The 23628-nt window shown below is 34.3% G+C and overlaps 1 protein-coding gene across 1 annotated transcript in view; it reads right to left on the minus strand.

Moving 5' to 3' along the window:
• The window catches only part of DYNC2H1 (dynein cytoplasmic 2 heavy chain 1), a 306244-nt gene that overhangs the window by 204187 nt on the left and 78429 nt on the right, over positions 1–23628 (minus strand). The window contains exons 38-51 of the mRNA XM_037507914.2: positions 21932–22196; positions 21033–21240; positions 20279–20408; positions 17027–17182; positions 14129–14388; positions 13011–13257; positions 11335–11486; positions 9793–9937; positions 8395–8497; positions 7667–7834; positions 5693–5820; positions 3924–4172; positions 3451–3559; positions 741–854 (exon numbers count right to left, since the gene is read on the minus strand). Of these exons, the coding sequence (XP_037363811.1) occupies positions 741–854; positions 3451–3559; positions 3924–4172; positions 5693–5820; positions 7667–7834; positions 8395–8497; positions 9793–9937; positions 11335–11486; positions 13011–13257; positions 14129–14388; positions 17027–17182; positions 20279–20408; positions 21033–21240; positions 21932–22196 (2434 nt within the window). The remainder of the gene's footprint in view (positions 1–740; positions 855–3450; positions 3560–3923; positions 4173–5692; positions 5821–7666; positions 7835–8394; positions 8498–9792; positions 9938–11334; positions 11487–13010; positions 13258–14128; positions 14389–17026; positions 17183–20278; positions 20409–21032; positions 21241–21931; positions 22197–23628) is intronic.

Consider the following 23628-nt stretch of genomic DNA (forward strand, 5'->3'; position numbering starts at 1 on the left):
CAAGCTATTACCAGCCACTGTGGCATAAATTTGATTCCCAGCTAGGGAGCTACCCCATATGGTGCAGCAGACCTCTCCTGTCTCACTTGCTGCTCCCCTCAGCAGTGTATTTCAGTAGATCCCCCTGTTCTGCTCCCCACTCTGTCTCTTGGTGAATACTCTGGCCAACCCCCTGCACATCTGGCCTACAACCCAGTTCTTGTATGCATAAATAAATAAAAATAATTTTTTTTAAAAAAATAATAAAAAGGACCCAGAAGGCTATTCATGAAGAATATTAGTGTAGTAGTAATTTGTACGTCGTGGTATTATTGTCTTGCTTTTCCTTTACCCAAATTTTAGATATCTACAGTGCACATAAAAATCACAAAGATTCTTTAGTACAAAAAAAAATCTAGTGTCTGAGAAATATAAATAGTTCATTAACTCTAAGAATGAAGGTAGTAAGCTCTAATTTTATTAGATAAGAAGGAATCACAGAAGTCCAAAGAAATAACTATACTTTCATTCTTTCACTTTACTAAAATATTGCTAACATGGTCTTATGCTAGGTTAGCCTTTAGGCTACTTATGTGTTACTTTCAAAAAGCTCCAGAGAATAGAAAAAAAGCATAAATTACCCATAATTGGATCCAAGATTTAAGGTACCTTTGCAATCTAATAGAAAATAAGGCAAATTAAATGGATGCATTTCACATTAACCAGAGTTTGAACTGATTAATAAATTCTATGTCACTTACTATATGTGAAGTAATTGAACACTGGTCCAAAAAAACCATCCTGTGAAGCTTGATCTTTAAGAGGCAATAGCAAGGGCTCTAATTCTTCCAGAGTATAAAGTCCAGGAACCTCACCTACAGAAGAATATGACAAATGTTTTAAATTTTAGCAACATTACAGTAGTTCAAAACACATTTTACATACTTGATGATATTTTTGGTCTCATATTAAATAATCTGCTCTTACTCAATCTTTCAAAAAATGCACAAATGTTTTCACATCTACCTTACTCACAAATCTAAATCTATAGTCTTCATTTGATAAAATTCAAACTCCTAAGCAAGCCATTCGAGACATTTCATAATCAAGCTATCATTTGCCTTTTCTGGTTCTTCCCCCACATCTCCCCAAGAAATCTAGCCTCAGCTTAATTTGTGTTCCGTAAACATAAACATAGTGAAACACTTACTTTTCCTGTAATAAATGTATACATACATATATATTTACATCTATAGTCTTCCTCTGCCACTTTCCCCAAAATTGCTGTCTATATTCAAGACACTACTTTGCTAACTGCTATGCCCATTAGCCTTTTCTGGGGCTACCCACACACTAAGTCTCTTTGGTATTTCACATACTATGTAAACATTATACTGTTTTTTCACTATTTAGCACCTGTCACAACATTAAATAATGAATGAATTACTTCCTTTTCCTGCCCAATTAGATTCTGAATTCCCAAAGGAAAAATATTTGATCATGTTCAATATTAGCCTTAAGGACATTCTTAGCAAAATATCTGCAACATAAATATTTGATATATAAATGGAAGAATGAATGAATGAATGAACAAACCAATGAGTGAAACTGCACTAGAAATCAGGAGAATTAGTAATGGTCTGCTACTATGTAGATAATGAAAGGTAAATCAAAGTTAATTAAAACTACAAGCATTTGATAGAAAGCCTGAATCATGTCTTATTCATCACTGTAAATCCAATATTTAGAAATATATCTGATATATAACAGGTGTTTAATATCTGTTAAGCCCATGTGTTTATGGTTTGCAAGAAATTCTAAGATTATCTGAAAATTCCTTTGCTATACATCCAAAGCACTGCCTTCATATAGGCCCTATCAAATCTGACTTCTACTTTCTTTAGGCTCAGCTCCAATATGCAAGACCACTCCTCATGCCCCAACCTTGTATATATTAAAAAATATACAGCCACAAATCTGTTTTATGTCTTTCTGTAAACTTCAGCCACACTAGGATATTTTTCATTCTTTAAATTTAGCAAAGAGTTCTGTGTACATACTACCTACTATAAGGAATAAGAATTTTTCAGCAACAAAAACTAACAGAAAGGATACAGACACCTACTGATTTTCTCCCTGGAAGTATTTTTCAAATACATTTTTTTAAGTAAAAATGTTGGCAAATTTTAACTTTACCCAAATCATATCTTGATAATAAACACCAATTTATCTTAAGACAAAAACATTAATTACTGGGGTAATATTTATCTGGCTATATGCTTTCACAAAACAAAACCCAAAATAAAGTATATATCTGATCTACCAGTTTATCTCAGCAAAAATGAACAAGGTCTCCATCTAGTGACAATTTAAGCAGTATGCAAGAATGTGCCCCATAAAAATCAAAAGAAGTTATCTATAAGAAGGCCGCAAACACTTCAAGTTTTCTCAAGACATCCCACTTTCACTATGCCACTATTTCTCTCATTAACAGAAATTGATGAATTATTTGTCTAACTAGAATCATGGTCTATACTTCTCATTTGGGCATTCAATGTAAACAGCTCATATCATGAATTAAATGTATTCTTTAACCAGAGCTGTTTACTTCTGAAGAAAAGACCATATTAACCCTAAACCTATCTAGCATGATATAAAACAGGTATTTATTAAAACTCAGTTGAATATGTAACTTTATTATTAGGTCTCCACAATAGAAAAAACTATACAGTTTAAAACAGATTCCAACAAGGTGTAGCTCATACTTAAATAATAAAATACCCCTAGTCCAAGTTTAAGCCATCTCACACCTGTCCCACTATGATTATGAAAGGATTCTAATAAACTTCATAAATGCTTCAAAACAGGAAAATATATGAGAAATTGCAGATTTATCTATCCCAAGAAACCAACAAAAAGATATGTGGTTCTATGGACAATAGGAGTTTACTATGATTTGAGAAATACAAAAATATACTTGTATTCATATATCCATATTAAGGTCATATCATAAATATTGAATCATTCCATTAAAGACATTTGACCAAATGAACTATTTTTACAAACTATAATATGTATTTACTTACACCTGGGTCTTTTATTTCTGTATGTAAAATTCCTACAGATAATAGAATTGCTATATTAAAGTGTAGGGCACATTTTTCTAATAAGTCCTGGCTGGTAATTTTCTCAAAGGTTATGTCAAAGAATAATTACACCAAAAGAGTATAAGAGGGCCAATTTTTCATTCACCAATGTTTGATGTTAATAATCATTTTTATATTATTGAGGAGACTTGGCTTTATAAAATAGGATATCTCAAGTCTCCTTTCCCAAACATACTTAGCCCCATCTTTTCTTAGTAAAATCTATGCCAAAAAGTCCTCAAAACATAATTACACAAGATAATTTTACTTGAACAATTTTTATAATATTACTTTTATTTTCTTTGAATAGAAAGCATTCACTTGCCTGAAGACAAAAGGCTATTGATCATCTCCAAAAATGCAGGATGAACAAACTGGTAGTCCTCCAGTAGTAAAACTACCTGTTGTGCTTCAATACCTGCAAGATGCAGCACCTGCAAAATAAGAAAATATATTCTGGTTCCCTTCAAATATTTTGGCACAATTTCTGTATGTCATAATAAGTCACTTCATTTATTAATTCATTCATTTTTATATATACCTATACAGGTCCTAAAAAAATTCCATCCTTTTTTTTCTGTTTCATGCCCATCTACTATTCCATAATGTGGGATACCTGAGAGCTAGAAAATCTAATAGAATTTTTTTTCCTATGTGTATATAAAAATACAAATTTTTTAATAATCATGGGAAAAATTAAAATGAAGGCATGTTATATAGAGAAACTTAAAATCTTTAAAAGCCTTTAGAATAATGTAACTTAAAACCAAATATAGCAAAAGTTGGTGAGTAACTCACATGTTTGAGATCATTTTTGAACTGCTTCAGTTCATATCCTCTGGAAACCTTAGGAGAAAACAGCACCGCTCCATGCATGTGACTGACAAGAGAAGTGATGGTGTGACGACCCACACCACTGCGTCCCGCCAGCAGAAGGGAGCCGCCAGGGAAACTCAGGACTCGGTCTATCCTTGACATGTATTCCAGGACTTCTTGGAAAAGTAAAATGTCTAAATTCTGGTTATCTCGTCCATAATGAATAAGACCCTTTATTAAAAAACACAATATTTCATAATATAAATCAGAGATTATCTAAATGATAATAAATTTTTAGTTCAAAAATCAATAAATTTTACCAGCTTTTGCAAATTAAATCCATGTTTAAAAACCAGAAGATAACCCCAAAACTCTGAAAACCCTGTACCTAAAAAAAATCTTGTGAATTCTTGCCTTATGCACTACTTTGAAATGATCAAAACCACACAGATAATTTGGCCTGCAAGAACAATGTGACAGTCTGAGGGAAGAAAGAAGGAACTAGACTTCACATACTTAACAACTTTCAACATTCCCAAACCTTTGATAATATATTTTTCTAAAGATTTATTTATTTATTCATTCATTCATTCATTCATTCATTCAAGCACTGGATATAGTTGGAAGCACAGGAGGGTGAGAGGATTCACCAGAGCCAGAACAGGGAGCAGAACAGACAGAAGGACGAAGTACACTGCTGAGGGGAGCAGTGGGTGGCAGGAGAGGTCTGTGCACCATGTGGGACCCTCACCTGCTGGCAGGGGATAGAGCCGGCGCTGCAGAGGCTGCGGGCAGCTTTGCAGCCCAGCGCTCAACTGCTGTGCCACCAGGGAGACCCCAAACCTTTGATAATAATGAGTTTACAGATCATGAAAAAAATTTTCTTGATATAAAATCCACACTAATTCCAAAGCAAATATTAATTTTTTAAACAATCATATATATTGCTATTTTTTCTTCATTGCATTGAGTAATTAAACTTGAAAAACAAATCTCTCTAGACATACACCTTCTAAATCATATATATTAAACCAATGTTACCTCAATTAAAAAAAAACAAAACTCTCTGGGATAGTGCCTGTTTGGTGGATGAGGAAGCATCAACATCAGCTTGTTAGAAATTCAAATTATCTGGGCTAATAAATAAGACTTTTTCAGAATGGAACCTAGGAATCAGCACAATTTCTGGTTTTCCAAGAGATTCTGATGCTCACTGAAGTTTGATACCACTGCTTTAGGATGATTTTCCAATTAACATTAAGCCTCTATAGATACCTTCTTTAAACAGGCGTCTTGACAATTTTACACATATCTGTGTAAGTACATGAACATCTAGTTAGATCTGCTGCAATGGACTAATATCCTAAAAGATAAAATAGCAGCTTTTACTCCATGCCCTCAAAGAGTCTGCAATATTTTTAAATCACCATAAAAATAACCAAATCCTTGGGGCCTCCCTGGTGGCGCAAGGGGTTAAGTGTCAGCACTATGAAGCTATCATCAGCCACCGCAGCACGAGTTCTATCCCTGGCCAGGGAGCTACCCACATGCCGCAGCAGACCTCTCCTGTCTCACCTGCTGCTCCCGTCAGCAGTGTATTTCACTAGATCCACCTGTTCTGCTCCCCACTCTGTCTCTAGTGAATTCTCTCACTCCCTGCACCTCCAGCTTGTACCTCAGTTCTTGTATGCATAAATAAATCTTTAACAAAATAACCAAATCCTAATTCAAATTCTTCATTCATATTATACCTTTTTAATAACATCCTTGAGATCAGCAGAACTAAGTTTTCCAAGTGGTTTTCCATGTGGAGGCAGTGGTTGTCCTGGGACTGCCCTTGTTCCTGAATGTCGTGCTCCCCATGTAACATAAAAACTACCTGTAGAAATAAAACATATTTTTGTTTTATGTGTTATTTGTAATGGGAATATCAGTAATTACCAAATTATTTTTAAGGTAATTAATCCAAGTAAGGTCATCCCCAGCAAAACAAAGATACTTAAATTACTTCTATTATTTACCATAGGGGATTACCACAGGGGAGTATGAAAAACACCAAACTCTGGAGAAACTCAGATAGTCACTAAGACATAAATACTATCTAATGTCCAAAGGATATGCCAATTTTTTTGCAAGGAGACACTGAATTTTCAGACTGAGAAACATGGTATCACTTAAGAACCAAGCCTTTTCATACTAAGCCATGAAAACTATAGGCCACAATGACATAAGCCTACTCTCAAAATCCAGTCCACTTGGAACTATTTCCAGGCTTCTCTTAGTATTTCATCTAGTCTTAAGCTATCTTGAACTCATTTCCTCATTCCAAAATGCAAACTGAATCTAGAAAAAAAAATCAGGATTCCCTTTGGCTTGTGCAATGGTGACCCTGGTAACAATACCAAGTCTAGAAGTGTTCAACATGTATTATGAGTTATGTGAAATATTTTGAAGCCTAGCTTTCTACTTTAAAAAAAAAAAGGAAATTCATATTGTAGCTTAAAAGATATTTTATTAGAAAATATTTTCATATTATGATCTTTCTTTTTTATGAAAGGCCCTTACACCATGATGATTTTCATATTGCATGCATTACTCAGACCACTTTTCAAAATGCAAATTGGTTATTAAACAGTAACAGCAGCAAATGTGATAAAGCTGTTTGACTTAATGGGGTTATGCTGTGTTTATCATAACAACAGAGAATCTGTTAACATGAGTATGTAAGAAGGTCTATGCTATTGACATAATAAGAAAGGAATGACAATGGCCATAACTTTTAAGCAAAAGAGTAATTTTAGTCATTATAATCAAATGTGGATTTTTTTTAATGATCTTTAAGTTTCATACATAGATAGCTATTAAAAAACTTCAGTAGAGGGCCTCCCCGGTAGCGCAGCGGGTTGAGCACCGCACTGTGAAGCTGTCCACAGCCTCCGCAGCGCCGCTTTGATTCCTGGCAGGCTAGGGAGAATCCCACATGGCGAGGTAGACCTCTTGTCTCGCCCACTACTTTCCTCAGCAGTGCCTTTGGTCTGTCTACCTGTTCTGCTCCCCGCTCTGTCTGTGATGAATCCTCTCACCCTCCTGTGACTCTGGCCTGTGCCCCAGCTCTTGTATAAATAAAAATATATCTTAAAAAAAAAAAAAAAAAACTTCAGTAGAAAAATCATGAAGGAAATAAAATTTTGAAATGCAAATGTAAAATGGTATGTCCTGATCCCCTTTCTTTCGAGGAAACAATTATTGTCATTACATTTTGTTTGGAACATAATTGTTGAAATCTCAGAAAAAAAGAGTAGTCCCCTTATAGTAAAAGTAACATTAACATTATTCAGAATTCTAAATTGTTTGGACATGTGAAATCATATTACTAGTAGGAAAAATAATTTTAAAAGTTCTCATAAAAATTATATATTTACAGGGCCTCCCTGGTGGTGCAAGGGGTTGAGCATAGCACTGTGAAGCTGTCCGCAGCCTCTGCAGCACAAGTTAGATCCCCTGCCAGGGAGCTACCCACATGGCGCGGCAGACCTTTCCTGACTCTCCTGCTGCTCTCCTCAGCAGTGTACTTTAGTCTATCTGCCTGTTCTGTTCCCTGTTCTGTCTCTGGTGAATCCTCTCACCTCCCACACCGCTGGCCTGTACCCCAGCTCCTGTAATTGTGAACAAATAAATCTTTTTTAAAAAATTATATATTTACATATATTCTATAACTATATTACCTGCCATATTGTCTAATATATCTGATCCCCAATCTCCTTGAAACACAGATGATAAAATGCTGTCAAATAGATGAAGCTCCTTTGCACCAACAATTTTGTCACGAAATAAGCGCCGTGCTTCATATGCTACAATTTCTAACACATAATCTAGTGGGTGGTTTGAGGATCCTAAAAAAAGAAAGTTTCTTTAATAGTAATAAAACTCAAATGATTTTAAAATGGTCTGTTTCAACATAATAAAAAGAAATAGAGAATAAGAGTCTACATACCATAATTTTGGCATCAGGCCAACAGAAAAAAAGGGGAGAAAAGTTAAAATTCATTTTATTAATGAATTGGCAATTTTTTTGATGCTTTAAAGGTTATACTAAACACTATTATTTCTAGCTGCTCAAAAATACATAAATCCAAAAATCATATTAAACATGATTTGGTTACATTATTATATTATTTTTCATAAAATCAAGTTTTAACAGTGATAGCCACAAATAGTTTGAAAGAAATGTAATATTTTAAATTAAATATTAATATTTAAATGTACTGCCAATATTTCACTTCAATATTAGTATATTTTAATTAGAATTTTTTGAATATCATAATTACAGTATCATTTACTATCTCTTTACAAGTTAATATGCAATCAAAAACATACCCAAACACAAAAACAAAGACACACTGTGACATTCTAAAGAAAGATAAGTGCTTTGAAATCAGGAAAGCAAACTTACCTCCTTCCAAATCGTATCTAAATAAGCCAAGAACCCACTGAGTAAGAATGCAAGGAGTAAAGAAATAGTGACTATAATCATCAACTGTAAATTTGGCTCGCACCTGAAAATCAAAATACAGTAAACCATCAGTCTACTCAAATACATCATCATGCTATGAATTTTCAGTCACCTGATACTCGTAGGAATGCCAATTCTACCAGTAGAGGAAACTGTATTTCAATATAGTTGATTTCCTTTGATAAAACATTATCTAAGAAGAGTTCATAAACTTCAACAGTGGCAAAAAAAATGAAAGATTAAAAACCTCAGTTTAAGGAGAGGAATTCAAAGAATGCAGTTAACCCAAGCTTTATGAAAGCGTGGTTGCAATTCCAAGGCACTCAGAAGGTTAGATTTCTAATGGTGGGAACCAGAAGCTACTTTATGTTTAAGAAGTCATTGAACTTTCAACAACTTATTGTGTTAAATATAGTAAATTGAGAATATATAGATATTAAATATATTGAACTGAGACTCTATCTCCTTCTCTCTATGGATGGAGTTACTGCTTGTTCTGGACTGAGAACTTCTTGCATCCTAGCTTATCTTTCCTCAGTTGTCCTCCAATACTAGAAAAAGTGTCATTCACAAACACTTCCATAATTTTGACATACTTTACTTAAGAAGACCTTCTTCATCTTTATCCACTTGGTATGTATTCATTTTTCAAAACCCAGATTACATTTACCTCTTCATAACAACTACTGCTTATGACAACATTATTCACTCCCTCTTCTATGCTATCTCTGTGACTTATACATACTGATACTGTTACACTTCTCACACTGTATCATAGTTCATTAGATGACTAGGTCCCTCATTAGACTGTCAAATTCCAGAAACAGAGCTCAGTCACCTCTGCATTCCAAGGACAGCACTGGCAAGAGAAGGTACTCAATAAAAGTCTTTTGCATTTTTAATGTCTATTTTTCAGCTATCTTCTCCATTTTATCATGAAAGGACACTTTAAACATTCCCTCACAGGTAATAGGAAAAAAACATCAAAGATTAATCCCAGGTTTGAAGAATGAAAGAAACTGATAGAAGTCAGGAGAAGGATCTGGTTCTGAAAAGAATGTGAATTCCATTCTAAATATACTAAATTTGGGCTGACAGCAGAATAACCATCAACCCGATTCATTCATTCAATATGTACTGTGTAGTGAAAACTGAGAGAGGATACAAAAGTGAATAAAGCATGTAGATCATTTACCCTGAAAGAGATTATTTTCTAGAAGAAAAGTCTAGTAAACTACAGGAAAGTAAAGCCTGAGTGCTATTAATACAGGTAAGGATTAAAGGAGAGTGATACTAATAGACATGAAATAGCAATATAAATATCACATACATACTTACCTGTTCATACACTTGTACCATAGATCCTGCTAAGAGATAAATTTTTGATGAAGAACTCCAAATAGAATGATTCTTCAGATTTTTATGGAGAACTGGTTCCAAATATGCTCCATAAATCGTCTGTAATTGCTCTCTTTCTGGATAACTACAAAAGGCATATAAGAAGAAAGTTGAAGCAAATCAAATTATATCTTAGAATCCTAATGTTAAGTTACAGTCGTGGTTTTCAAACTGTGCTGCTTTGAAACTCGATACATCCAAGGTTTACCTGGGGGCTAGGCCAGGCTCAAGGACTGTTTTACCACTTCAACCAAACTATATCCCTGATCATCTGTAGTCAAATACCGGGTTGGGGGCAGGGGAGAAGACAGTCCTAATAGAGGATTCCAATAAAACTAGAAAATATTGAATAATATAATCTGAATAGTATAATTGTTCAGAAACCCAATGCTCTTTAGAAAAGGCCAAAAGAATTTTTACTTAAGGGCCTCCCCTGTGGCGCAGCGGTTGAGCACTGGGTTGCGAAGCTGCCCGCGGCCTCTGCGGCGCCTGTTCGATCCCCGGCTGCTCCCCGGCCACAGGAGGAGGGTCCCACATGGCGCGCAGACCTCTCCTGCCGCCCGCTGCTCCCCTCAGCAGTGTACTTCGGTCCTTCTGCCTGCTCTGCTCTCCGCTCTGGCTCTGGTGAATTCTCTCACCCTCCCGCGCTTCTGACTGTACCCAGTGCATGTATAAACAAAACAAACAAACAAATAAATAAATAAAACATGCCTCTAGAAAAATTAAAAAATTAAAAATCAAAAAAAAACCTAAAAATCAAAAAATAAATAAAAATAAAAAAAAAAAGAATTTTCACTTAAGAAACAGCATTTTGAGTTACATATATCCTATATACAGCAGCAATCCTATTTAGAACTATAAAAGTAGAACCAATACAACAAATAAAATCAATCTCCCAGACCAACACTTATTTCAATACACTTTAATGATGGCTTACAATATTTCTGAAAGAATAAAGTTAACAGATGGATAGCAATTAGCAAAAAAACAAAATTAAGATTTTTGTAAGGCAAATTTTAACAGACAATACAAAAAACCTAAAATCAAGACTCCCTGTAACAATTATAGACCATGGAAATGAATGCAAGTGTATTAATGTTATCAGTCACAAAAACTCTACTTCATTCAGATTTAAATTCTCCTTTTAATTATCTTCAAACTTGACACACTTTTTGTTTTTTGAAAGCCATAAAACTTATAAATCTAAAATGCACAGGATTCTTGATTTTAGAACAGAGACAATACCAAACAGTTGTTTTATTTCTTAGTAAATTTCTAATACATGAGGCTTTAATTAAAGCTTTTATCAGTCTAAATTATTGCCTATAGTTTGAGAAGGGTGAGAAAAAAATCAGAGCTTAAGTTCATTCTTTTTATACCCTACATTTTAGAGAAATATCATTAATGGATACCTTTAATAAAATATGAATATATAAAATGTCTCCTCAAAACAATAAAAATGAAAGAAAGTAAAATACATACTCTACAGCACAAAGACGAACAATCGAAGTAAATCTGGTAGTAAGTTTATGTCTTCCCAGTCTTCCTCCAGCTGACATAGAAGCAACAATCTGAATATTTTCTAAACCAACCCATTCCAAATTTTCGTCATAAAAGCCTTGATATGTCAATACCTATTTGAAAATAAATATATTTTAAATGGTTATGTTTCAGATTTTTTTTCTATTTTTTACATCATTGTTCATTTTTAAACAATATTTGCTTCTCTCTACCCCCTCAGGTGTAGACCCCACAGAATTGCCTTCACCAATGCACCCGTGCACCACACCATAGTTCTCTATGCTCCTCCCTCTAAACCCTCTCCCTCCTCCTCCCCTGCAGTATGTCTCTGGTTTATAATTGTCTATTTTTGCTTTGTTGTATTTTGTATTATTATTATTTTTTACACTGATGTCTTATTTGGTTCCCCTATACTCCTGTTATAAGTGAAACCATCCAATATTTTTCTTTTTCCTTCTGACTTATTTCACTGAGCATAATTCCTTCTAGCTCCATCCATGTTGCCACTAATGGCATGAGTTTATCTTTTTTGATTGCTGAATAATATTCCATTGTGTATATATACCACATCTTCCTGATCCAGTCATCTGTTTTTGGGCATTTGGGTTGTTTCCAGGTTTTAACTATTGTAAATAGTGCTGCAATAAACATAGGGGTACAGGTGCTCTTTTGCATCAATGTTTTTGTGTCCTTTGGGTAGATCCCTAGTAGTGGAATTGCTGGGTCATATGGTAGCTCCATTTTTAGCAGACTGAGGAACCTCCAGACAGCTTTCCATAGTGGTTGGACCAGTTTGCATGCCCACAAGCAATGTAGGAGAGTTCCATGATGTATTTTTTTTTTTCCACAAAATTCAATTGTTTCCAAAAGCAAGTACCATCCTCCATTAAACTCAAGAATTTAAGACTGAAATGTTTTAAATTCTTACGTTAAGAACAATATTACTCAAGAGTCTATGTTCAATTAATGTTAGCTGAATTATACTTATTTTTAAATATTTTTCTAATAAACATTAAAATCCAGATGATGGTACAAATCCACCAGAAATTATGGAAAAAGTGACAGAAATCAGAAAAAAAATAAGGAAAATATTTTGGCATTTTTCTATAAATAATTTATACTGCAATTAAAGCTAAATTTTAAAGTAATATATATCTACTAAGCTCTAATTTACAATTTAGGGCTTCTCATGTGATGTGAATCACAGAGAAAAAATATTCCATGCTGACTAAGAACACAAGGCCTCAGATCTTTACACTGGCAAAGAGGGAGACTCATGGCATAGAGAAGCCAGAAAGGGGCATGACTGAGGCTTTAAAGCTATCAGAAAAATGCATACCTAAAAAATTAAGAAAAACCTCCCATCTCCAGCACAATCCCTAAATTCTGCTTTCCTCCCTATTTTAAGAACACAGGACAGATAATAGGTAAAAAGGCTGTTTTTACTCTTCTTGTGATTTATCAGCTAATGTAAAACTAGCTTCTAAATGGAGAAAGATCAAAGAAAGTAGCCCTGGAAGACTGAGGCTATAGAAAAAGGACCCTAAAGAGGAAAAGCCGATTTTCCAGCTACACAAAAAGTTAATGAAGTTAAATTCTTTCCAATTTTATTAAAACACTCCAATGATAAGACTCACCTGTTGCAGGAAGGCCACCAAAGTGCTGGTCCCCCACTTATCCAGCTTAGGTAGGTTGATATCTTTTAAGTACAAAACAAGTCGTTCACAATCTTTTGGTCTGTACACGCGACCTGTATTAGTGCTGATTACCATGCAAGTCTGGTTCAGCTTTTGCAGAAGATGCCTGGATGTAGTCTGTGCACTGCAGTGAACTGTAGCAATCTGAGTAGACCGGAGTTGGGAAAAGGCATACCTGAGCAGCATCCTGTAAAGACGTATGATACTTAACTTTCATAATGCAACCAATAAAATACCTTTATATCAATATGAAATTTCTATTTTACAAATATTTCCATTTCTAAATTATGTATGATGATATTTAAGGGCAAAGTAGTAAACATGGATATGGTTTCCTTGGTTAAATTTCTAGTAAGGTACCTTTCTAACTTTCTAGACTGGTAAAAAAGCTATGCTTTGAGGTATCACTGGGACACTTTCAGAAAAAAACAACAATGCTCAGAGTTAGTTAGTTAGTTAGTTAGTTAGTTAGTTAGTTAGTTAGTTAGCAGAAATAATTTAGTTGGTAAAAGATACCAATTCTGTTTCTGTACAGTTGAAATAAACAGGTGAAGGTATTAAGATCTCCAATTTAAAAAAAAAATTACTATGTATAGTATTTTTAAATTACTACTTGAAATGTCAAACTAATAATGAATGACTCCTTTAAGAAACTACATTCAATAAGTCCTAAAAGTAGGATGAATTCCACTGAATTAAAAGGCATTTTGAAATTGCTAACATCAAAATTCATTTTTATAACTAAGCAAATAGTAATTTGTGGATATAGCTAAGGCACTTCTGTTTTTGTTGTGATTGTATGCACAGATTATTATTAAGAGTGTCTCCTCAGATTGCTATCTTTCCATTTGAAAACACATAACCTGACAGAAAAAAGGATATAGTCCTCTCTATAGTCATACTATTTTTATAAGTAGTAACAATGCAAAGAGTTCTCCGTGGAAACATAAATGTTGCTTTAACCAAAGAAAGGTAATAAAAGCTGGTAACATGTTTTTAAAGGACAGGAGAGAATAAATCCACAATGGGCACCTCAGTCAATATTTTCTTGCTCTTACCCTTTGCCACATCCTTCTGGTCCTACAAGAATAAATGGCTGTTTAGTATGAGAACTTAACCAAGGTTTGACATAATCTAGACCTCGCTGCATGTCAGGAGTCTGAATGACAGGAAGAGTTTGTCCATTACTAAAATCATCAGCAGTCAGGTTTTCTGGCTTCTTCAGCATATAAGATGCTAACCGTCCTTTACTCAAGTCATAGTAAGTGTCCATTGGCTTGTGAGAGTCTGGAGGAGATTCCCGTGCCCAGTTAAAAACCTGAAGAAGAAAAGATTGTATCAGGTTTTCACATATTCCAGAGTAGGTGAAATTTTAATTATAAAGTAAATGTCCCACAGTGAGTCATTTATACTCAAAAAAAGGTTCACATACACTAAGCCTACTAAGTAGCCTTTATACAAAAGTAAAACTTTGTCTCAAGTACTGTTCTCCAAATGATCATTTGAAACAAATAAATGTCACCCAGGTTGCACATACAAGAAGATATAAATATATTCAACTATTAAATGCACTCCCACGAAAATTATATTACAAATTACACAATGTAGGACTCCTAATCCCTTCATGTTCACCATAGTCTGGTATAACCCATTCCAATGTTGTCACCACTGCTCTCAATCTTTTACTCCTCTTCTAACATTGAAAACTGTTATTTGTGCATATAGACAACAGAGAGTTGGTCCCTGATGTAAATTTGAAACACCTTTCTTCTGAAATTTAGCAAAAGAATGCCTGCTCAAAAGTAGCATATAATATGGCATCAAGTGGTTAATGAAGAGAATATTGCAGAAGAGACAACAGAATGGCAAAGGAAAGGGAAACAGAGTAGAGAAAACAAAAAATGATGGCATAAAAGAAACAAAATAGTCAAAGCTCTCCTTAGAAAGAGAATGGCAGTATCACATTCCCAGACTTCAAACTATGCTACAAAGCCATAATAATTAAAATAGTACGGTACTAGAACAAAAACAGACACACATAATAATGGAATTGAATAGAAAACCCAGAAATAAACACACATATTTATAGATAACTAATCTTTGACAAAGGAGCAAAGAATAGGTAATGGAATTAGGACAGTGTGTTCAATAAATGGTGCTGGGAAAACTGGACTGCTACATGCAAAAAATGCAACTATACTACTACCTCAAACCATGCACAAAAATCAATTCAAAATGGATAAAAGAATTGAACATAAGCCCTGAAGCCATAAAGTATATAGAAGAAAATACAGGCAAAACACTACATAACATACATCTCAGCAACATCTTTAAAGACACATCCCCAAAAGCAAAGAAAGTGAAGGAAAAGATAAACAACTGGGATCACATCAAACTGTACAGCAAAAGAGACACTAACCAAAACAAAGAGACACCCTACTCATTGGGAAAAGTTTTTGCATACATACAACTGATAAAGAACTGATCACAAAGATCTACAAAGAGCTCATATAATTCAACAAAAACAAAGTAAACAACCCAGTCAAAAATTGGGCTAAAAAGACACTTCTCCTAAGAGGAATGCAAATGGCCAACAGGTATATGAAACAATGTTCAATATCACTTATAATCAGGGAAATGCAAATCAAAACCACAATAAGATACCACCTTACACCAGTGAAAATAGCACACATTTAAAAAACAGGCAACAACAAATGTTGTCAAGGATGTGGAGAAAAAGGAACTCTCCTACACAGCTAGTGGGAGTGCAAACTATGGAAACCTATGTGGAGGTTCCTCAAACTACTAAAAATGGAGCTACCATATGACCCATCAATTCTACTCTGAGGAATCTACTCAAAGGACACAAAAGCATTAATTCAAAAGGATACCTGCACTTTACAATAGGTAAGATATGGAAACAATCCAAATGCCCAAAAATAGATAACTGGATCAAGAAGACATGGTATGTATATATATACTGGAATACTATTCAGCAATCAAAAAAAGATAAACTCCATTCACAGCAACATGGATGGAGCTAGAAAGGATTATGCTCAGTGAAATAAGCCAAGCCAGACAGAAAAATAAAAGTATCTGATGGTTTCACTTATAGGAGGAATATAGGGGAACCAAATAAGAGATTGGGAAAAAAAATCAATAATATTAAATTAAATTAAAAAAAAACAAAATTAGCATGCAATGATAAGTCAGAGACATTACGTGAGGGAGGGGAGGAAAAGGGTCAAAACAGGGGCGAGAAGAGCATGAGTGACTATAGTGATGTTTCATGGGTAAACTGGTAGTGGGAATTTTATGGGGAATACACCTAAAAAGAGAAAGCATACAAACAAAAATGAACAATGACTTAAAAAATATATATATATGAAGAAAAAAATGGAAGAAGGGCAGGAACAGAACGTTGGTCCCAACCAAGAGGAATTCATGTTCAATTATTTCAACATAGGCAAATAGAAAGAAATCCCTTAATATGTAAAATTCAGCTTTTTAAACAACTTGACTAGAACACACCTTTATTTTTTTTAAAAAATATGTATAATTATTAATCTATCTTTGCATTCCTTATTATTAAAACTATTCTGGTTAAACAAATGATTACAAAAAATTATCCTAAGTCAAAAATTAATTTAAAAATTACAATATTCAAACAGCAAAGATTCAAAAATGTCTAACAGGAAAGATATAGTCCAAATTGTAGACTATTAAAACAAGATTTTATAAAATTTTAATATAAATTATCATAAACTATTTCAAAGGAGAGAATAAGTATATAAATAAATGTGTTTATATAGAAATCTATAAATATATTTTCTCTATTGAATACTTAATTTCAAAATTTATAAGTTCTAATTATAAGTCACTATATTTTGGCAGTTAAGACAAAATGAAAATTAAAGAAAAATGTTGACCAAATATAGGTGTTAAAGATGTATTACCTCTTTAGTGAATTCCAGACGTGATTTCATATTCAGATTCCCACCAAGTCCCCTTGTGAGATTAATAATAAACTGATCATGATCTTTGCAACAATGTAGATGAGATAAACCATTCATCACAGTTCCAACCAAACTGGTTTCTACCACATAGTCATTCTGTTGATTAAAATCCATGATAAAGACAAACGTAATATCAACCATTTAACTGAGACCTATGCATATTGTTGTTCACATATATTTTCAAAGATTATCTTTAAAATTATCCTTTTATTCAAGTTGTAGAATAGATTTCATTTAATTTATACATGTAAACTATGAAAACCAAAGACAATCATAAAAACACAATTATATATTTCTGGCTGTAAATGCCTCAGTCCTCACATGGATATATGGTTTGTTTACCTCCTAAACCTAAGCAGGCTTACATGAAAAAAGACTTGAAACTTTCTCTCTAAGCAGAATTTTAAAATGAAACTTTGGACAGAGGTATTGCAGATAATTTTGATCTGTAGGAATCTGGAGCCCCTATGTAACTCCTGGGGAATTAGGCGAGGAGTGTTCTCCTTTGTATAAGAATTTACTGAGAATAAATTATGGATAAGGATGTACATGTGGTTGTGAGTATTTTTTAAAAAGGTGAATTAACCAGAGTACTTGTTTTCAAGAAACTCAAGTCTAGGGCCTCCCTGGTGGCTCATGGGGTTAAGATGCAACCTATGAAGCTGTCCAACCTCTTCAGCACAAATTTGATCCCACGCCAGCCAGGGAGCAACCCACATGGCACGGCAGACCTCTTCTGACTCACCTGCTGCTCCCCTCAGCAATGTACTTCGGGCAATCTGCCTGTTCTGCTCTCCACTCTCTCTGGTGAATCTTCTCACCTCCCACCCCCCCACGCCTCTGGCCTGTACCCCAGTTCTTGTATACATAAATTAAAAAAAAAAAAAACTCAAGTCTAGTAGAATAGATGGGTTACAAGTTGTGGTAAGAACTTACAGAGCAACAGAGCAGTGTTGTGAGAAAGGGTAACTCAAAGCAAGGACTCAAGGCCTCTTTGGAAAAGGCAACAATTCAGCTAACATCTGAAGGATGTCATATGCTGAGAGTAGTGCACATGCAAAGGTAAGCCATTCAAGGAAAAGAAAGTAAAAGAGTGGCTGAGTAAGCAAAAAAGTGTTTAAGTCAGAGAGACAGGTAAGCGTCAAACTGCAGATTTGTATGAAGCAGGCAAGCGTCAAACTGCAGACTTGTATGAGGCAGGTAAGCGTCAAACTGCAGACTTGTATATGCCATGGTAAGAAGTAAAAATTTTATTTTCACTGCCTTTAAAGTGTTTCTAATTAAAATAATCCAATTTTCATTGGTTTACAAAAAAAAATCACTCTACCTGCAAAATAAAATATTTAGAAAAACAGAGAAATGGGAGGAAGAGCAGGTAAAGGGAGGAGATAGGTAGAAATGCAGCTGTTTAGGTCATGCAAAAGGTTCTAAGGCTTTAAAGGTAAGGTAAAGAAAACCCACAGATTATCTTCTAGATTGATTTGTTACCTTAATACAAGAAAGTAAAGCTCTAAATTATAAGTAAAATTTATCATTTGACTAGAGCAGTCATAATGGTTATATGTCTCAGAATATGGTGAGCAAAGTACAGGAAAAAAAGGAACAAATACTCAACACACAAAAAAATTATAACTCAAAATAGAATCAGTTTATTTCTAACTGAATCTCTGGTATCCAATTAATGGATGACAATTTTATCTGGTCATCATTTCAAAAATCACAGACTTATATATATCAATATACTCCATTTAGTGTTATAGATGTCATTCTAACATTAACAGCATGCACGCAGATGACATCAAGCTATTCTCATTGGAGATAATTATTAGGCTCTGTATGTTTTAATAAAAAACTAACATATTTACTGAAATGGTGTGGCAATGTAGGCATCAGGCAATTAATTGAGCATCTATGTCCTTATTCACTTATTACTCTGTCTGTGACTACCATACTAGGCTCTGGGGATACAACCAGGAATAAGACAAGCATGATCCTTGCTCTCAAGGTGCTTACAGTTGAAAGACGTATTACTGCAGAAGCACAAGCTCAATCAGACTGAAAGCTGGCAGTTCTTTCCCTGAGACCTTCAGAGAACCTATCTCATTTGTACCATTTCATCACAAATTCCTAGTTCTCCATCTTTCAAAAATTCAGGACAGAAAGATTGAGAAAATTAAAGTGAGATATACATTTCTATACATGTCTTGCTCAAGTTGAAAGTATTGACTCTAAAGCAAGTTCAGATTAACAATCAGATACTTTTTTTTTTTTACACACATCTTTTTTTTTTCAGCATATATACTTTATTTTTTTTTATATACAATATTTGCTTTCCCCCACCCCCTCAGATTGAGTCCCCATAGAATTTCCTTCCCCAAGGCACCTGTGCACCATCACCAGTCCTCTGTGCTCCTCTCTTTCTTCCTCCCCTGCAGTATACTTTTAAAAAAATTCACTGGTATTTGTACATTTTTTATGTGTACCTCTTTCACAAAATACATAAAAGAGAAGCCAACAAAACTGAAAAAATCAAGTTAAAATATCTGAAAACCCTCAATTATCTCACTTATATGCTAAACTTTTATTCATGCTTCAAGTTCAAAATTAGGTGTGACCTCACTCATATTTCTTCTAAAAGACAGAAATACACTCTTTATCTGTTGCATTGTGATTTTCTTCTTACATGTTGTTTTCTTCCATCAGACAAACTCTTCTTAATGAAAGGGATTGTGTATATTTTGATATATGTTAAATATTCAATAAATTGTTGTTTAAAAAGAAATCTTTCCAACAATATTGCAAGTAACTTAACATCCTTTTTCAACTTTAGTATTAACTTGATATTGTTTTTAGCATAATATATGCAGGCATTTAGTGACATAGTAAAAGATGACAGCAGGTGGTTTTGTTAATAAAAATTATAAAGTCACTCCAATATTTAAAATTGTAGATAAGCAATGCAAAGAACTGTGTATAGGAGAACTAGAGTGTCTTTACACAAATAACAAGTTATGCTCTGAAACCTAGCAGGACAGCAATGAAGACAGCTGCCTCTCACTCCACCCCATTTTACAGCAAAGCTCCACTAAAAGGTTATATGGAGACATATACATTAACAACGTGTAAGCACTACTCTCAATCATTATACCTCCTGACAAAATGATTAGCTGTGAAAACTTATGCTTAACTTACCTGCTTTAGAACCCACTGTAAAGCTTTTTCAAAATAATCTCCAATCCAGTTTTCAAGATTATGTCTGTATTTAGATGGCTGATTCCTCAACCAAGATTTTATCAGAGAGTTAATATCTGTCTCTTCATCACTGAAACAGATTAACACAAACACATTAGAAATTAGTAGCAAAAAATTGCAAATTTATTTTCAAATTAAATTGCTGCTCCTGTACTACACATGTATTTTATCTGCCAATAAACTACAGTTAACTTTACTTTTGTATATGTATGTGTACATATTAATTTCTTTTACATCTATATATACTTCATTTTCTACAAATCTAATAAATCCCATATATATTATTATAAAAATGAATGAAATAATTACATCTCTACAGGTTAGCAAAATAGTGGTCTAAACACTTCCTACTCAAAATATAATGTGCCTACTAGAAGTATAGAACCCCAAGTCCCCACTCTATCCACCAACACACCATAAAAATATTTTTATTTTAATAAGATCCTTGGGGAATCAAATGCATATTAGAGCTTAAGAAACACTGCATCTTAATGCAATCTTTAAAAATATATATTTCTTTTTTTCTATCCCATAAGAAATTAGCTACCTAAATTCCATGGCACTATTAAAACTCGAAGATCCTCTGAAAGTAAAATATAATTGTTTTAGTAAAACAATTATGAGTAATATTTGATGATTGAAATTAAATATTGATAAACTATTCATAATTATAGAAAATATTCTAGTAAATTACCTGAGGAAGATCATTCCCATTCTAGATATTGTAGCTGGTGAGGCACAACTTAAATCATGAGTTTCAAATACAAAGTTAACATTTGGACCAAACTGAATTCTTTCTCCACTGGGCATAGTGAGTAGTCGATTATCATCCAGAACAGAATTCAGAGATTCTATCCATTCAGGGTCAATATCACCATCACATATTATCCATGAGGTGACATCTATTCAAACCAAAAACAATGGAGATGGCATGAAAATACATGCAGTGATAACAATTTAAAAATAAGGAATAAAATAATCAAGATATAAATAAGGAATAAAATAATCAAGATATCACCAGCCACTGAAGCATAAGTTAGATCCCTGGCCAGGGAGATATCCCAAATGGCACAGCAGACCTCTCCTGTCTCTCCCGCTGCTCCCCTCAGCAGTGTATTTCATTAGATCAGCCTGTTCTGCTCCCCACTCTGTCTCTGGCGAATTCTCTCACACCCTGCACCTCTAGCCTACATCCCAGTTCTTACATGCATAAATAAGTAAATATTATAAATCTTAAAAAAAAAAACTGTCATCTTGCTTACTTATGAGGCATTATGATGTCAATTCAGCAAAGATTTTATATTTATTCAGCAAATCAACAAAGATTTTATATATAAATATTCAGCCAATTAAACCAGTTGTGAATTACAATTCACCTAGATTACTATGAGTTTCTATAATAATAAAAAGCTGCTATGGAGCATAGATCAAAATGGTAGCACATCTTGGGCCTCTTCAAAGTAAAATACCAATGTACATCATTAGGCAGTTTACAGTCATGTATAAGACTTGATAAGAACATCATTTCAAACAAGTTCTATCATCCTCTAAAAATCATTAAATAAAACAATGAATCACCCAGCAGAGACCAACCTTGCGGTTCTCGAACTACTTGGCGAGCACTATTTGTCAAAACACCATCAGACCATTCCCTTGTGTCCATGTCAATATGGCCTAGTAGTTGATGTCTAGGCATAGCTTTGGGATTCATAGTATATTGTTTCACCACTTTGCCAATTTTACAAAGTGCCGCCCTTAACATTCTCCAAAGAGTTGATTTCCCAGCACCACTTGGACCAACAATAACAACTCCCATCCTCTGGCATAGCTGTTCATGCAGTTCTAAAGCCTTTTTGATCTAGCAGAAAAAAACAATAACAACACATAAACACACACATGGTTTATAGTGTTCAATCATACATTCATTCTCTCATTCTATAACAGTTGCTCTATTCCAAACATATAAATTAAACTTTGGTTTCTTTAGTAAAACATAAAGCTTTAAGTAAAAGGATACTTAAATAAATCTTAACAGATTTAGAATGTGTCCTTTAGGGCCTCCCTGGTGGCGCAGACAGTTGAGTGCCACACTGTGAAGCTGTCTGCAGCACAGGTTCGATCCCTGGCCGGCCGACGAGGGTCCCACATGGTGCGCAGACCTCTCCTGCCAAGCCCGCTGCTCCCCTCAGCAGTGTATTTCGTCATTCTGCCCGTTCTGTTCCCCACTCTGTCTCTGGTGATTCCGCTCACCCTCCCACGCATCTGACCTGTACCCCGGTTCTTGTATAAAAATAAAAAATATTAAAAAAAAAAAAAAAAGAATGTGTCCTTTAATATACCCAAAGGACACAAAAATACTAACTCAAAAGGAAACATGCATTCCCATGTTCATTGCAGCACTATTTACAATAGCAAAAAGATGGAAACAACCTAAATGCCCAAAAACAAATAACTAGATCAAGATGTGGCATTATACACAATGGACTACTACTCAGCAATAAAAAAGATTAACATGCCATTCACAGCAACATGGATCAAACTTAAAGGAATTATGCTCAGTGAAGTAAGACAGAAGGAAAAAGAAAAATATCAGATGGTTTCACTTATAGGAAGAACACAGGGAAACCATTCAAGGGATAAGGGAGAAAAAAAAGGCAAAACTAGCATACAAGGGCCTCCCCAGTGGCACAGTGGGTTGAGCACAGCGCTGTGAAACTGTCTGCAGCCTCTGCAGCATGGGTTCGATTCCCAGCCAGCCAGGGAGAAACCCACATGGCGCAGACCTCTCCTGCCTCGGCCACTCCTCCCCTCAGCAGTGTATTTCAGTCAATCCGCCTGTTCTGCTCCCCACTCTGTCTCTGGTGAATTCTCTCATCCTTCTATGCTTCTGGCCTGTACCCCAGTTCTTGTATAAATAAAAATAAATCTTTTTTAAAAAAACTAGCTAACAAAGTATAAATCAGAAATATTCATCAGGGGAAGGGGAGGAATCAAAATGGGAGGGAAGCGTGGAAGAGTCCTGGTGATGGTCCGGGTGTCTTGGTGGTGGGAATTTTATAGGTAAAACACATGAGAGGAGAAATCAAACATTTTACAAAAATGAACAATGTAAAAATATATAAATAAAAATGAAAAAAATATAATGTGAATTTCAAATCCTGTATTTCTTTAGAAGAAACAATAAGGATGCTTTCCAAATATTTGAAAATATACCATACTCATTATTTTCTTTACTCATTCATTCAAATATAATGTATTCATTACTTTACTCATTTTTTCATTCATTTATA

This window comes from Talpa occidentalis, unplaced genomic scaffold, assembly GCF_014898055.3.
Source record: "Talpa occidentalis isolate TD23 unplaced genomic scaffold, MPIMG_talOcc4v2.1 talOcc4.12, whole genome shotgun sequence".
In the NCBI taxonomy this organism is placed as follows: domain Eukaryota; kingdom Metazoa; phylum Chordata; class Mammalia; order Eulipotyphla; family Talpidae; genus Talpa; species Talpa occidentalis.